At 41.6% G+C, this 17,253-nt stretch overlaps 1 protein-coding gene across 1 annotated transcript in view; it reads right to left on the bottom strand.

Moving 5' to 3' along the window:
• XPO6 (exportin 6) overlaps positions 1 to 16,375 on the bottom strand; it is a 72,053-nt gene extending 55,678 nt beyond the window's left edge. The window contains exon 1 of the mRNA XM_070954802.1: positions 16,359 to 16,375. Coding sequence (XP_070810903.1) covers positions 16,359 to 16,361 — 3 coding nt within the window. The 5' untranslated portion in view covers positions 16,362 to 16,375. The remainder of the gene's footprint in view (positions 1 to 16,358) is intronic.
• Positions 16,376 to 17,253: the final 878 nt, after the last annotated feature.

Below are 17,253 nucleotides of genomic sequence, written 5' to 3'. Positions count from 1 at the left end.
GGACACGACTTTGCAACTAACAACAAATATGTGTGTAATGCTATACATTATTTAAAGAAATCCCAAATAATTACAAAAATGACACGACTTCGCAACTAACAACAACAACAACAAGTCTTCCAACAGTTTATATCCAAACAATGCAAAAACTGTCAACATAAAAATGTCATAAATCCATAGTATTAGGTCGCGGTTGCATAATACTCAACCAGACCCCAGAATGGAAGTGTATTACAACTGGAAACTTCAAATCAAGTAAGACTCCTTCAACTTTTAGAAACACACAGGAACACTAACTCTTGAGTCCATCTGTTGGGTTTCTCCAATTTTCACAGGGTAGATTTTATAACGACAGCTTCTCCTACTTTGATCAGGACTATTGGCGCTCACATTGTTTAGGAAAAACTGAATTTAGGCTGGCTTACTCACTGCAGCTTGTATCTTAGCAACAGACTACTGAATTTTCATCGGCTCTTCGTAAGTTTTAAAATAGAAGGCACTTCCCATAAGATTACTGATCCGGAGATTGATTATTCCAGGTATGAAAAATAGGGAAAATATTGTCAAACTAGCCAGCCAAGTGCTTTAGGTTCAAATTTCAGTTCTCCTTCACAACTCTTCGTAAATTTATCTTTTAGATAGCAAAACAGGTTGCCTGTACTTTTTCATCATGTTTATATATTTTTTTTGCAATGCTTATTCCCCAATGCTTATTTATTTTATTTATTAAATTCATTGGCTGCCCATCTTACCGCAAGGTAACTCTGAGCGGCTTACAATATTATTATATTATCACACAGTCATTATCACTGAGAATATTCTTCTCCTTTTCTGGGTTCCAGCTCAAATTTGAATGTTTGGACCAGATATTCTGGTCCTCCGCTTTACATTGGAAAACAGGGTAAAACCGGAGGTAAAAATCAAGAATGGCGATGTTGCCATTGAAATATGGTCACTGCAGTAACGGATTAAAAGCACTTCAAATTTGCTTTCTTTCTAAATCTTTGGTCCTTGCCAATACAGCATTAGCTCAGGACTCTCCAAACATAATTTTTTATGTTTTTTTGGCCTAATTTTTTAAGTGTTTTTAAGTGTTTTGTTTATTGTTTTTAATTAACGGGGCCAAATTTATATATGTATATTTTTAACTGTATTTTAATATTTGTACTTGATGTTTTTACTTGGCTGTTCACCGCCCTGAGTCCTCAGGGAGAAGGGCGGTATACAAATTCAAAATAAAATAATAAAATAAAAAAATAAACTTGGCAACTTTAAGACTTGTGGACTTCAACTACCAGAATTCCCCAGCCAGTTTGGAGACCCCCCCCCTGGGCTAATGCTATATCGACAAAGACCAAAGATTCGGAAAGCAAAACGAAGAGTGTTTATAATCTGTTTGCTGCAGTGAACATATTTCAGATGGCTGGGGAATTCTGGGAGTTGAAGTCCACAAGTCTTAAAAGTGGCCGAGTTTGGAGACCCCCCCTGCACTAGCCAATTTGGGTCTTTCTGACTTATTGAGTAAGGAGACTGCACTATTTCTATCACCTTTTTTTTTTAAATCTACAAAACAAGAAGCTCAGTCCAGCTGTAATCTTACCTAGAAGAGATGATTGCCAGGCAAACAATAATACACCAATGGTTCCTCTTTCATTTGCAAAATAACATTTTTAATGCATATTCTACAAGGCTGCCAAACCCACATATGTTGAAATATTAAGTAATCTCGCTACAGCCTCCTCCATCTCTCATGTACGGTACGATGCCAAATGTTTATAAAATATAAGAATTGTTTTTCTGGATCGGGCCAAGGCCTCTTCGTTTAGAATTTTGCTTCACAGGATAGCTAACAAGATATTCTGAGCACTTGAAAACAGAAGATGGAGTCCCGCATCTTTGCCACTGGTAACTAGTATCAGCTAGTATTTGGAAATGCCTTCAAACAGGCTAGGATAGTGAGTCTTCAAGGCCAAGAATTTGGACAGACCTGTTGTCCATCAATTTACTTAACACTCTTTGAAAACAACTCTTGATAAGGCTGACTCTGCTGACTGCCAGCAGTTCGATCCTGACCGGCTGAAGGTTGACTCAGCCTTCCATCCTTCCGAGGTTAGTAAAATGAGGAGATTGTTGGGAGCAATACATCGACTCTGTAAATTGCTTAGAGAGGGCTGCAAAGCACTATGCAGCAGTATATAAGTTAAAGTCAAAGTGCTATTGCTGTTGCTATAACACTTAGTGTACAGTACATATAGCACACAAGGATCTTTGGACAAAGAAATGTAAAAATGATGTCCGAATTATTCCTAATGTACAATTTTAAAGTCAGAATTTATGATTTTCCTCTTCCCTTAAAACATCATGAGCCATCAGGAGCCACGGTGGCGCAGTGATTAGAGTGCAGTACTGCAGGCTACTTCTGCTGACTGCCGGCTGACTGCAATCTGGCAGTTCAAATCTCACCAGGCTCAAGGTTGATTCAGCCTTCCATCCTTCCGAGGTGGGTAAAATGAGGACCCAAATTGTTGGGGCCAATATGCTGATTCTGTAAACCGCTTAGAGAGGGCTGTAAACTGACACAGACTTCAGAGGATAATTAGAACTGCAGAAAAAACCATTGCTATCAACCTGCCTTCCATTGAGGACCTGTATACTGCACGAGTCAAAAAGAGGGCTGTGAAAATATTTACAGACCCCTCGCATCCTGGACAGAAATTGTTTCAACTTCTACCCTCAAAAAGACGCTATAGGGCACTGCACACCAGAACAACTAGACACAAGGACAGTTTTTTCCCGAACGCCATCACTCTGCTTAACAAATAATTCCCTCAACACGGTCAAACTATTCACTAAGTCTGCACTACTATTAATCTTCTCATCGTTCCTATCACCCATCTCCCCCCACTTATGACTGTATGACTGTAACCTTGTTGCTGGTATCCTTACGATTTATATTGACTGTTTCCTAATATGATTTGATTGCTTATTTGTACCCTATACTATCATTAAGTGTTGTACCTTATGTTTCTTGACGAATGTATCTTTTCTTTTATGTACACTGAGAGCATCTGCACCAAAAACAAATTCCCTTTGTGTCCAATCACACTTGGCCAATGAAGAATTCTGTTCTGTTCTGTTCTGTTCTGTTCTGTTCTGTTCTATTCTAAAGCACTGTAAAGTGGTATTTAAGTCTAAGTGATTTTGCTAACATGAAAGACTGGCCAGTTATTCACTAATATCGTTGCCTGCAAACTGTTCAAAGGAGTTGTGGGAGGAATGCAATACAATGCTGCTTTGATTTACGAAGATGCTTTTCAGAATGAAAAATACATTCGATTGTCTATATTTGAACAGCTATCCAGTATTTCAAAAGCCATGTCTTCCCAATGACTAATGAATTCAAGCTTCTTCCTTCCAAGCATGTGCTTGGAAAGACGATATTTTTAAAAGTTGTACTGTAATGGTTTTCCATGTCATCACAAGCTGTTCTCCTTACTAACTCCCAATTAGTGGTCGGGAACAGCAAGAATTGATTGTAAGAATAGCTTTGATGTAACAGGGTGAATCCAACTGAACGTGTGATTTACATGAGGGTTTAAAACAAATTAACGCTGTTGCCGATGAGCAGAATTCCAAACCACCAAGTACTTGGTGACAAGGCTATAAATTTATTTATCTAGGCTTTTTAAGAGTAATAAATGAGAACATATGTGTCTCTTCATTTAGTCATTTGCAAGGTAGCTTTACTGAAATGTAGTAATCATTTAGGAAGCTTGTGGTTCAAAAGAGGATCTGACCACCCATCTTAGCATATTTTTCGGAGTATAAGACACACCTGTTTCCCCCCAAAAAAGAGGGTGAAAATCTGGGTGCGTCTTATATTCCAAATGTAGTCCCGCCCAGCTTCTCAAATGGAGGTTCCTGAGGCTGAAAAAAGCATCACAAACGAAGCTTCAGAAACAAAGCCCCCAAACAGAGCTTCAGAAAAAAAGCCTCCAAACAGAGCTTCATAGGCTTTTTTTCTGAAGCTCTGTTTTGGAAGCTTTCAGAGGCAGGAAAAAAAGTTTTTTTCTGAAACAGAGTTTCAGAAGTTTCAGAGGCAGGAAAAAAAAAAAAAAAGCAAGGCACAGAGCTCACAACCAAGGAACCTGTTGCTAAACTTCACCTCTGGGAACAGCTGATTGGGGGTATTCCAGGAGGCCGATCCACCCGCCAATCAGCTTTTTTCTTATTTCCCCCCCAAAAAACTAAGCTGCGTCTTATACTCTGAAAAATACGGTAATTTAAATCCGATATGCTCATTACATTATCACAATCCTGTAAATGGAAATAGTTCTTCCTATCCCATCAAAGATATTTCTACAGACTGAAAAAAAAACTCTGCATCAACCTCTGGATTTGCTATAGTTTCTTAGTAATCATGCAAGACTTTCACACCAATGGATTCACAAGGCTGACTCAGGATTTTAAAAAACATTTTAAGAATTTCTACAAAGGCAGGATCATGAAGTTGTTTATTTATTGGGATTTTTATCACAGCAAACATACCTAATACCTCCTGTTATTTTCCCGACAAAACAACCCTGTGAGGCAGGTTGAACGGCTGAGAGATAGTGACTGGCCCAAAGTCACCTGGCTGCCATTCATGTCTAAGGTGGGACTAGAACTCCCCGTCGCCTGGTTTCTAGGCCAACACCATAGAAAAGTTAAGATACCCCCCCCAGTACAGTGATATGGGGAAAAAGTATTTTAGAATATCTATTCAGAAGATGGTAGAGGACAGGAAAGCCTGGAGGAACGTTGTCCGCGATGGGTCGGACACGACTTCGCAACTATCAACAAAACAAAATTTTATTTCTATAAGGCAGAGGTGTCAAACTCAAGGCCTACAGGTCGGATTCGGTGCTTAAATCTGGTCCGTGGGGCCAGCCTGGAAATATCAAAGGACTGGCCCGCAGTGCCTCTGCCGGCTAAAATGGGCTGCGTGAAGACCCCCTGCAGCCTGTTTTCGGCCTCCACGGCCTCCTGCAGCACTCTGCTGGTCAAAAATGGTCCATGAGGAGGCCCCCATGAGGCTGGCAGAGTGTTGTATTTTTGGCCGGCAAGAGTGCTGCAGGAGGCCATGGTGGCCAAAAACAGACTGCAAAGGGCCTTGTGCAGCCCCCCCGCACCCTGTTTTGGCTGGCAAAGTGCTGCAGGAGGCTCTTCAGGCCGAAAACAAGGCCATTCAGGATGTGCAGGAGGTGTCCATCCCGTTTCCCTGCCCTGCCGGCCCTCGGAAGAGAACTAAAATGCTGATCTGGCCCTCGAAGAAATCCAGTTTGACATTAAGGTAATCATTGACTGTGTTATCTAATCACCCTCCCCACTCCTTGCTGTAATTTTTCCAAGCCCTGAGTAACTTTTATAGCATCTTTCAGGGCACAAAATACTTCACAACTCCTATTTAATTTCAAACAAACATTGCAACACAGTTGAAAGCAACCCAACAATTCATGACCAAAACTGAACTTTTACCTAAATCTAAGATTTTATTTGCTCCACCTGTTGGATTTCCGCCTTGAGACTTGCCAATAAACAATCAGAAGCTTCACAAACAGCAGGATCGTCCTAGTTCATTCTTTTGGCGCTAAACAAGATTCCATAAATTTAATCACTCATGTTGCTGAAAAATAATGGCATTTAAACGACGATTGACTCATCACTACATTATTAAAAAAATATATTATGTGTATATGAAATCTTATTCTGTTCACTGCCCTGAGTCCTTCGGGAGAAGGGCGGTATAGAAATTCAATAAATAATAATAATAATAATAATAATAATAATAATAATAATAATAATAATAATAATCACACCAAGTACCGTGTTTTCAACCCCATATAAGAAACTTCCTTCTCAAAGAACAAAGACCCATTTTAAAGAGGCTGAAATCTCCTCTGCAAAATCAAAACTTGTTTGCAAAATGAAGTAACACTGTGTACAATATTTACCAAATAATAATAATAATAATAATGTGAAAGGCTAACATTAAATAAATCTATACAGGGAGAAGGAAAATGTCCTTTTATCTATTTCTTTCCCGCGTGTGTTTAAGCCCTTTTTACAACAGGTCATCCTTCAGCTTTCCTCAAGGAAGTCATTGTTGGAAGATCAACTCATGAACAAACACTTGCGGTTCAAACATTTAGATGCAGTAACAGTTCAGAGCACAGCAGAAATAAAAGAAGAAGAAAACATTTTTAAAGTATGGTCCAGCGTCTATCTATCTGTCTGTCTGTCTGTCTGTCTATCCATCCCTCTCTCTCATTTCTAGATTCTCTCCCTCTCTTATGTATGCATGTATGTATGTATTTATCTATCCCTCCCTCTCTCATTTCTATCTAGATTCTCCCTCCCTCCCTCTCTCCTCTATCTATTCTCTCTCTTTCATCTATCTATCATCTATCTATCTATCTATCTATCATCTATCTATCTATCTATCTATCTATCATCTATCTATCCATCCATCCATCCATCCATCCATCCATCCATCCCTCTCTATCTAGATTCTGCCTCCCTCCCTCCCTCCCTCCCCATCTATTCTCTCTTATCTATCTCTATCTATCTATCTATCTATCTATCATCTATCTATCTATCTATCTATCTATCTATCTATCTATCTATCTATCTATCCCTCCCTTTCTATCTAGATTCTCCCTCCCTCTCTCCTCTATCATTCTCTCTCTCATCTATCTATCTATCTATCTATCTATCTATCTATCTATCTATCTATCTATCTATCTATCTATCTATCTAATCTATCCCTCCCTTTCTATCTAGATTCTCCCTCCCTTTCTCCTCTATTCTCTCTCTCATCTACCTATCTACCTACCTACCTACCTATCCCTCCCTCTCATTTCTATCTAGATTCTGCCTCCCTCTCCTGTCTAGATTCTCTCCCTCTCTTATCTACCTACCTACCTATCCCTACCTCTCTCTCATTTCTATCTAGATTCTCTCTCTCTCTCTCTCTCTCTCTCTCTGGTTGTTGTTACAATTACTTTATCCAACCATTCAGACAGGAGCTCAAGGCAGTCTATATCTCTGTCTGATCCCGATGACTAAGGGATGAAACACTCTAGAGACAGATCCAGAAATCTCAGCACACATGGGGTTCATAGGGGAAGAATTTATGCTCATTAAACTGACTTCTCAGCTTGAAAACGCAACAGAAAGTATACAAAGCTTTGACAATTATCCTACTTGGGTGCTAACAGGGTGCAAATTAGACTTAGTTTTGGTCAGGAAGCTGTCCAGGATAGTCCTCGACTTACAACCATTTGTGTAGTGACCATCTGAAGTTATGACGGCGTTGGGAAAAAAAATGACTTAGGTTTTTCATAGTTACAACTGTTGCCGCATCCTTGTGGTCATGTGATCAAAATGTGGACGTCATATTTATGACGGTCGCAGTGTCCCAGGGTCGTGTGATTCCCTTTTGCAACCTTCCGACAACCAAAGTGAATGGGGAAGCCAGATTCACTTAACAAACCAGGTTACTAACTTAACAACTGCAGCAACTCATCGTCCAACAACGGTGGCATTAAAGGTCATAAAATGAGGGAGGGGGGGAGAGAATTCACTAAACAACTGTCTTGCTTAGCAGTTGGAAATTTTTGGGCTCAATTGTCGTAAGTTGAGGACTACCTATATGCTTTTGGGATGCTGTAGCAGTCAGTTCATATCACAGTAAAAAATAAAACAAAACACGATTGTAAGATACAACTCATTGTGTCTGCTGGTAAAAAAAAAAACGCTAAAGCCAGTCTGACCAGGTTTTAAAGGATTTGAAGAATCAGGTTTCTTGAACAGGAAAAAAAATGTGATTCGTATCACAGCTCATTAGTTGCGAGATGGGAGGTTTGACATGTACTCAAAGATGCCAGGTCAAGTTCTTAATTGAAACTGAAAATGAGCATTAACATAAACTGGAGAGTTCTCCATGTCGTTGGCATTATGTTTTTGTTTAATTATTTCTGGTGAATGCAGTGCCGGTTTCAAAATAATAATAATAGATTACTTAATGACCTAAGAGCAAAAATATTCAACGGCATCATGGGCACACAATTTTCTCCTGAGTCAAGTTGTGAACTCAGTTATGACAATGTCAACAGGAAATGGCATGAGGCTTAAGAAAGAGGTTAATACCGAAGAACTTGTAACACAGTGCTGTGGAAGAGAAATGGGAGACCGAAAACAAGGAATCTGGACAAACGGGAGTCTTGAAAAAGTTCAACAAAAAGGAAAAAAATCGAAATAACAGACACCAACAGCTCCAGAAGAATGACAATGAAGTTGTTGTTTTTTTGTAATGCTCCCTGATTATATCTTCTTTTAACGACCCCATAATCCCTTGAGGAGGTAGAGCAGGGATGGGTTTCAAAAGTTTTTACTACTGGTTCTGTGGATGTGGCTTGGTGGGCGTGGCATGGCTTGGTGGGTGTGGCAGGGGAAGGATACTGTAAAATCTCCATTTCCTCCCAATCAGCTGGGACTCCAGAGGCAGAGAATAGATGGGGGCATGGCCAGTCAGAATTTTTAGTACCGGTTCTTCGAACTACTCAAAATTTCCGCTACCGGTTCCCCAGAACTGGTCAGAACCTGCTGAAACCCACCTCTGAGGTAGAGGCTGGGCAACTGAATGTTTACTGGCCGGATGCCCTTCCTGTCGCCAATGCAGAGTTTTGTTCAGCAGATATATTCTCATTGTACCCAGAAAGAAAAATATCTGCCTCTACCTAGGATTGAACTCACAGCCTCCTGATTGTAAGGCGAGAGCTCCACCTCTAAGTCACTGCACCACACCAATGCTCCCTGATTACATACACACACACACACACACCTAAATAAATTCATGACGTTCGGTCAGATTGAAATTGTCTTCTTCCGTTACTTTGATCCACTGCTGATTAGGTAGTCCTCGACTTATGACCACAATTGAGCCCAAAACCTATGTTGCTAAGCAACGCATTTGTTCAGTGGGTTTTGCCCCATTTTATGACCTTTCTTGCCACAGTTGTTAAGTGAATCACCGCAGTGGAGAAAGTTAGTAACCCGGTTGTTAAGTGAATCTGGCCTCCCTGTTGACTTTGCTTGGGAGAAAGCCGCCAAAGGGGATCACCTGATCTTCGGACACAGCAAGGGTCGTAAGTATGAACCGGTTGGCAAGCATCTGAATTCTGATCACGTGATCATGGGGATGCCACATAGGTTGTCACCGTGAAAAAATGGTCACAAGTCACTTTTTTTCATTGCTGTTTGGAATGGTCACTAAGTGAGCTGTCGTAAGATGAGGAGGACTACCTGTGCAGCCTCATGTATCTTTTGGTTTATTGGCGTTGCTTTATGCAGTGACAAGCCAGAAAAGTGCTAATCCAAAATGAAATAATTGTTTTGTTTCTCTCCCAATTTCAATTTTCAATTTCAATTTCAATTCTTCATTGTCAGTGCACAACATAGGTACAATGAGATTGGTTGAGCTCCCTCGATGCACACCCTCCCAACACAATACAACTCACAGTGAAGACAGGAAATCCCTAACCCAATAAATCTTATTAACAAAACCATCAGTCGTATTGCACCAGTGTGAACATGTTACACATTGCACCGGCCCTGCAAGTCCATCATACTACGTAGTTATGATGTTATTTCTCATTCAGGAGTCTGACAGCCCACGGATAAAAACTGTTCTTCAGCCTGTTCTCCCAAGCCATGTTTTGTAAGGACACCGTCTTCTCTGTACTTGTGTTGTGAAATCATAAGCTGACATTTGACCAGCTTTCCCTCCAACCCCAGCAAAGTAGGACTTTCTGGCCACACATTCAAACTAGGCATTGTTTAAACAATAATGCTTAACAACGGACACAATGACTCTGTTCCCTCAAGATCTGTCTGCTTCTCTCTACCTGTGGCGCCCTACATGTACTGGCCACTTCCGTAAATATACAGGTAGTCCTTGACTTAACGACAGTTCATTTAAATTTTGGATTTCACCCCTGCCCCGAATCATCCTCACCCCCCCCTCTTTCTCTTCTGAAACTCAGAAAAGCCGACAAGCACAAAATGGCAGAGTAGTGGGTCTTCGTTTTGACGTTTTCAGAATGACTTTCAAAACCATTTTATTTTAGCAGGGTTTTTTTTTTCTCCCCAGTGGGGCTTAAGATTTATTTATTCTGCCACCTCCTCTAATGTATTTATGGCCTTCATAACAGCTGTACTGTGTGTGTTATAATTTTGCTTTGTGTTTAGCTTTCATTTCGTGAGAGATATGTTGCACAAACAAATAAGCTACCACACGCTATCTTCAGTTGGCATCTGCTTGGAAACATGTGGCTAAATTAATAAAACCATCTTTATAAATGTAAGCCCAAGAAATATGATTAGGGCCCAACCAAGCTTTAATAGACCGCTAAACACTGTATCTTCTCGACCAATTTTTTTAATTTCAATATTTGGCTTTTATCCTTTGGTATTTGGCTGAAATCTACAGCCCACCTGTGCCTTACTTCTCTACCTTTGAAAACAAATACTGCAAACGACTACAGATGAGCAGCAATGTGGCACTGAAATAAAGCTTTAAAGACAAAGTTAAAAACAAAAGGATTAAACTTTTAGAAGCCAGCACCCCAGAGAGGCTGAACTACTTGCTTTCTGAACCTGGAAATCACCCATTCAAATTTCACTCTGCCATAGCCTCCTTAAAATGGATTCTCACTATTAACTTGGTTAATTCATTTTTTTTCCCCCATCTGCAATGTGGAGGTTAACAGTACTGACCCATCTCGTGATAACATGGCAGTGTGGGACTGGCGTTCAGCTGGGCATCTTACCATCTCAGCTGAATTTCACAAGACTGTTCTCAGGATCAAAGGTATGACAACATCCTGAGCTCTACCAAGAAAATTTATTTATTTATTTATTTATTTATTTATTTATTTATTTATTTATTCATATTTCTATGCCGCCCACTTCCGAGGACTCTGGGCGGCTTACACCAAAGACAGTAGTATACTGTCTGTATACAGTAGTATACATATTGCCCCCAACAATCTGGGTCCTCAAAAATTATTTGAAGCAGGGGTGGGCTGCACAGGTTCGGGAGAATCTCTAGCTAAAATTCTGTGCAGTTCGGAGAACTCCCAAATCCCACTCCTGGCTGGCCCTGCCCACCCTGCCCCTCCACTCCCAGGAGTCCCCACACGGCCCATTTTGGATTCAGGTAAGTGCAGGGTGTGCGCGGAGGCTCGGGGAGGGTGAAAAATGGGCCTACTGGAAGTTTGGGAAGGCCAGAAACACAACGGGCCTGTTTCCAGCCTTCAGTGCCTGGGGAGACCGTTTTCGCCCACTCGGAGGCTCGAAGAAAGACTCCAGAGCCCAGGGAGGGCAACCCCCCCCATGCCGTGGTGCAGGAGGCCAACTAGGCCACACCCACTATGGCCACGCCCACCCAGCAACCAGGCAGAGAACCCCTTGCTAAAATTTTTGAAGCCCACCCGATTTGAAGCATAATGTATAGGACTTTGTTCAGCACTACATAACTACGAAAGCACCAACAGACCTGAATTCCTCCTGTTATGACAAGTATTGTATTCCACTCTTCTCAAAAAAAAATCCCAGGAACCCATTTTAGGTTCCACAATATTGAACTTTTAACATAATCTTCACCCCTTTTTTCCTTCTCAAGAACCCTATAAGCTCCAACTCTCCTTTCTAGCTTGAGAAGGAATTAAAAAGTGTCACATTCAAAGCCAGGGAAGTTTGGAGAGAAGGTCTCCTTCTTTGGTATGGAGTCAATTCTTTGACGATCACTTCGTTTCGATTGATCAGCATGGCCGGGGAAATTGACATCCACTTAAATATTAACTTTATAGAAACGTAAGGTTTCAAATTTGCTATGGCAAATCTAGACAGCATACTAAAAAGCAGAGACATCACCCTGCCAACAAAAGTGCGTATTGTCAAGGCGATGGTTTTCCCAGTTGCAATGTATGGCTGTGAAAGTTGGACCATAAGGAAGGCTGAGCGCCAAAGAATGGAGGCCTTTGAATTCTGGTGCTGGAGAAGACTCCTGCGAGTCCTTTGGACTGCAAGGCGATCCAACCGGTCAGTCCTAGAGGAGATCAACCCTGACTGCTCTTTCGAAGGCCAGATCCTGAAGAGGAAACTCAAATACTTTGGCCACCTAATGAGAAGGAAGGACTCCCTGGAGAAGAGCCTAATGCTGGGAACGATTGAGGGCAAAAGAAGAAAGGGACAGCAGAGGTGGCTGGATGGAGTCACCGAAGCAGTAGGTATGAGCTTAAATGGACTCCGGGGGATGGTAGAGGACAGGAAGGCCTGGAGGAATGTTGTCCATGGGGTTGCGATGGGTCAGACACAACTTCGCAACTAACAACAACAAGGTTTCAGGAGGCCGTGGAAGATTTTTAATTCACCTTGCTGCCCAGGGCCGAAATCCTGATATCACCCTAGACGAGTGGTTGTCCAATCTTTTCTTGAAAGCCTCCAGTGATGGAATAGCCACATCTCTAGAAGGCAAGTTGTTCAATTGCTTCAACTGCTCTGATGGGCAAGAAATTCCTCCTTATCCCAAGTTTGCCTCTCCCACTGTTAAGCTTCCATCAATTTTACTCCCAGCCTCAGGCACTCTGGCAAATAAATCCACACTCTCTTCCCTCTCAAATATCAGAAGATGGTTATCGTGTCTTCTTTGCTCCTTTTCCTTTTCAGGTTAAACATGCCTAATGCAAGTTCAGAGAGGAACAATTAATCCCCATGTTCTCAACACTGTACCTTTATTAATGCAATGCAAAAATTGCACTGGTCCATTTGGAAGCAATAAGCACATGGCTAGTTTATGTTCAGTCTATAGCAGAGGTGTCAAACTCAAGGACCGGGGCCTGGATCTGACCTGCGGGGCCGCCCTGAAAACAGCGAAGGACCGGCCCACGGTGCTTCTGCCAGTGAAAACGGGCTCCCAAGCTCCATTTTTTGGCTGTGACGGCCTCCTGCAACCCTCTGCCAGTGAAAACGGAGCTCGGGAGGGCCACGTGGCAGATCGCTCGGGCCACCACAGGCGCCCCCGATAGGAGTGACGTCAAGCTGCCCACGCCCCCCCTGGCCCCCAAGGTCAAACACAACCCTGATGCAGCCCTCAATGAAATCCAGTTTGACACCTACTGGAAAGATTGGCAAAAATGTTTAAAGACAAATCAGCTAGATGTTGGAAATGTCATCAGATACCGGGGTCGTATTATCCTATGTGGTGGACATGTGTAGAAGCCAAAAAATATTGGGCAAAAATTCGTATGTGGTTGGAGATGACGACGCAGCAACACATTGATTTAAAACCTGAACTATTCCTGTTGGGGATTCTACCAAAAGCTTATAGTAAAGAAAAAGAAAATGTATATTTGATTATTCATGTAATAACTGCAGCTAGAATGGTATTTGCACAAAATTGGAAAAGTGGAGAGATCCCTACGGATGAAAATGTGATTAAGAAAATATTAGAATATGCAGAAATGAATAGATTAACACCTGCAATTAAAGGGAAGGAAGAATCTGATTATTATAATATATGGGAATTATTTTATCAGTGGTTAGAGAATAAATATGAAAGTAATATATTGTAAAGTCAAATAAGTTAAGAAGAGAAATGGTACAATGGTAGGTATGTTAAGTATTAGTACCCTGTTTTCCCCAAAATAAGACACCCCCTGATAATAAGCCCAATCGGGCTTTTGAGCGCATGGCAATAAGGCCAAGCGCTTATTTCAGGGTTCAAAAAATGTAAGACAGGGTCTTATTTTTGGGGAGACATGGTAATAATATAAGAATAGATATAAATAATGAATATGGTGGTAAATTTTAATTGTTATGACACAAAAATATGTACTCGGACAACAACACACTGTTTAATGAAAGATGAAATGTTTGTATTAAAAGAAAATAAAAAAAATTATATATACAAAAAAAAAAAAAAAGAAATTCAGTTTGACACCCCTGGTCTATAGTCTGTCAGAATAGCCAGATCCTTCTCATAAAATCTACTCCCAAGAGATCTTTCTTCACTTAAGAGTGGGAAAGGTTTGTTTATTATATGTGCCTTAAAGTATTTTTTTTAACTACACTTGCCTTTTGTCTTTGTTCTTAGTACAGTATTTGTCTTCATAGGGGAGAGGGGAAAAAAACCCGTCAGATAAATGATGAAGGTAGGTAAGTAGTTTTCTGCTCTAGACTCACACCAAATGAATAGCACGATTCTCTCTTTCTCTCCTTGCAACATAAAGGAACCATGAGAATGAATTTGTATGACTCAAATTGTGCAAAGGAACAGGAAATGCAGTGGCGAACAACAATTTGAAAAATTAGATTGATACAAGGCAACAAGCTTCTGTGTGCTTGAAAAAGAAAACTAAATGGAGCCCAACGAAATGAAAACTAAAACTAAACGAAATCTTACTTGAAGGAAAAATGTGAAAAAAGCAATGTTACTTGACCGCTCAGAGGTAACTTATGTAACTGTAGCCGAATTTTTAAAATGTAAAACATTTCTTTGGCATTGTTGGGCGACTTAATGAATGATGCAACAGAATCACTTCCTGGATAGTCTCTCCTATTATTAATTCTTCATTCATGCCTTTTCGAATCCTTGTCTCAAAATATGTACTGGTTATTGTTTTCTAACTTATAAAGGAAAAAAAAAATATTGCTAGAAAGATATACAAAGAAAAGATGGCCTCCTTTAGATCAAACTTGCAACTTCTATGCCCAGACTATAGAGCTGTGAGAATTCACACAGTTAATTGTATAGCAGGACAGATGTATATAAGGGTATTAATTTGCATAGCATTGCACGCAAGAAAAAAATAGCATTAATTCAATTATCAGACAATGAAGAAAGGCACATAACTTCTCTTCAGATCACCTGGAATCTCAAGCAACCTTGCCATCTGGTAGCTACTCAAGCCAGCTTTTAAAACCCCATTGATACCTATAACTGGTAGCTGAACTATAGTAAACATTGAAGACTGAAAACAACTCATTAAAGGTTGTAGCTAAAGTTACATTGATGTAACAAATCACCCAGGGAAATATTTTTAACAATCTGAAAAGATACATGCACAAATATTTGTGATCTAGCTTATTTATATTTAGCACTAGATTTTCAGAAATCAAAACACCCAAATATATCGCTTTCATAACGTAAGAACTGTAGAAAACATTACTAATTTTTCTACTGCAAGTACACCAGATACTTTTACAATTCTTAATTGGCACAAATATATAGTGTTTTTTTTTTAATGCTAATAAAATTCACCCTTCCTGGTTCTGAAATGGCACAAGAAGCTTTCTCAGATGTGGACAAGTACAGCAAAGTCATTTGGCGGTCCTGGAAACCTGTAAATAAGATTTTTTTTCCTTCCTCCCAGAAGAACATTTTGAATTCTCACTGGATTCATCTTGGACTTGGCCAGTGGTGAAATCCAAATTTTTTTACTACCGGTTCTATGGGCGTGGCTTGGTAGGCGTGGTGTGGCTTGGTGGGCATGGCTTGGTAGGCATGGCAGGGGACGGATACTACAAAATCTTTATTCCCTCCCCACTCCTGGGGAAAGGATATTGCAAAATCTCCACTCCCTCCCCACTCTGGGGCCAGCCAGAGGTGGTATTTGCCGGTTCTCCGAACTGCTCAAAATTTCCGCTATGGGTTCTCCAGAGCCTGTCAGAACCTGCTGCATTTCATAATCTTGAGGCTTTTCAGATGTGATACAGATTGCAGCAGTTTTACAAATGCATGCAGTGGGACTAAGGTCCCTGCCCCTTTATGAAACATCCTTTCTTTAACCATAGCCATAGTTTTATGACGCCAGCTGACCAGAAAAAAAAAATGAGCTGCAAAGCCCCTCCAAGTATCCAAGTTTCTTTGTTAGCAGTGCCTCTGAATCTGTTCCTTCCATGGGACAGCCCAAACGCAAGAAGATCCACAACTCAAGACTGTTATCTGACGATGGCATCTATCATTGCACCTTATATAGCATGAGCCCCAATCACTAGCAAAGCAGCATAGACGAAGGATCATTATTTTGGCATAGGAGAAGCTAAGAAAATACCACTACCTCCGCCCTCCACCCACCCACCTACAGCCTGTGGCGATGCTTTGGGTCCTATGCCCCCTTCCACACCCCACGAATATCTGCCACAAGGATATAATAACCCCCCCAGGAAATCCACCAAGCGGGTGAGGATGCAGCAAAGCAGGAAAAAGAAACAATTTTTTTAACCCATTCTTCTTGCAACATATTTCAACTCACCATGGTTTGTTGGGAAACGTCCATCCAAGATTAGCAAGATCCCCAATCCTCGGATGGGATTTTATTTATTTATTTATTTATTTTTGGCCCCAGCTCAGGTCATGGTTTCTCTGGGGAGGGTGGAAGGACTTTCTTCCTCCATGAGGAAGAAAAAAGAAGAATAAAATAAAAATAAAAGCACCCCCCCTTTCAAGAAAGCTACCTATTCCTAGCCTGTGGAGGCTTCAGGGACCCATCAAGACAGGCAGGCAAGCAGCAGGCAGGACAAAAAAATAAAAATAAAAATAAAAATAAATAGGGATTTATTTATTTAAAAAAGCCTCCACTTTGGCCCAAGGTTTCATTTTAAAAGGAGCCCATGCAATAAAATAAAAGGGGGAGAATAAATGGGTGGGAAGAAAAGGGGTGAGGCTATAGGGGGGCTCCTCACATGGGTGGGGGGGGCAGGGGCTGGGTCCAGGGGCCTCCAATGGGTGAGGGGGGTCTTGGGGGGGGTCAGAATAACGGGATATTTTGGGGAGGGGGCTCTGCTTGAAAGGTGGGGGCTCTGAAGGGGGGGACCTGTCTTCTGGGGTGGAGGGGGGGGGAATTGGCCTAACTGGGTGAGTGGGTGGGTGGGTCCTGCGCCTGGGAATCTCCTCGGTAGCCCCCTCCTCCTCCTTCCTCGCAGCCCCTGCCTTGGCAATCGCCCCCAAATCCGGACGGGCACTTCCGCCTCTCTTTCTTCTTCCTCTCTGGCGGGGCGGGTGGGGAGGGGAATGGCCACGCCCACGGCCACGCCCCCTTCGCGGGCTCGCCCTCCCTTCCTCTCCGCCCGCCTGCCTGCCCGCCTGCCTGCCTAACTTCCGGAATCCAACCGCACCGGAAGCGGACTCCCCTGCGGGCGCGCGACCCG

The sequence above is a fragment of the Pituophis catenifer genome, unplaced genomic scaffold (genome assembly GCF_029215685.1).
Source record: "Pituophis catenifer annectens isolate HBS135680 unplaced genomic scaffold, rPitCat1.0.hap2 SCAF_16, whole genome shotgun sequence".
NCBI classification, from domain to species: Eukaryota; Metazoa; Chordata; class Lepidosauria; order Squamata; family Colubridae; genus Pituophis; species Pituophis catenifer.
The sequence above is the reverse complement of the archived record's forward strand: the minus strand, read 5'-3'. Positions and strand labels throughout refer to the sequence as shown.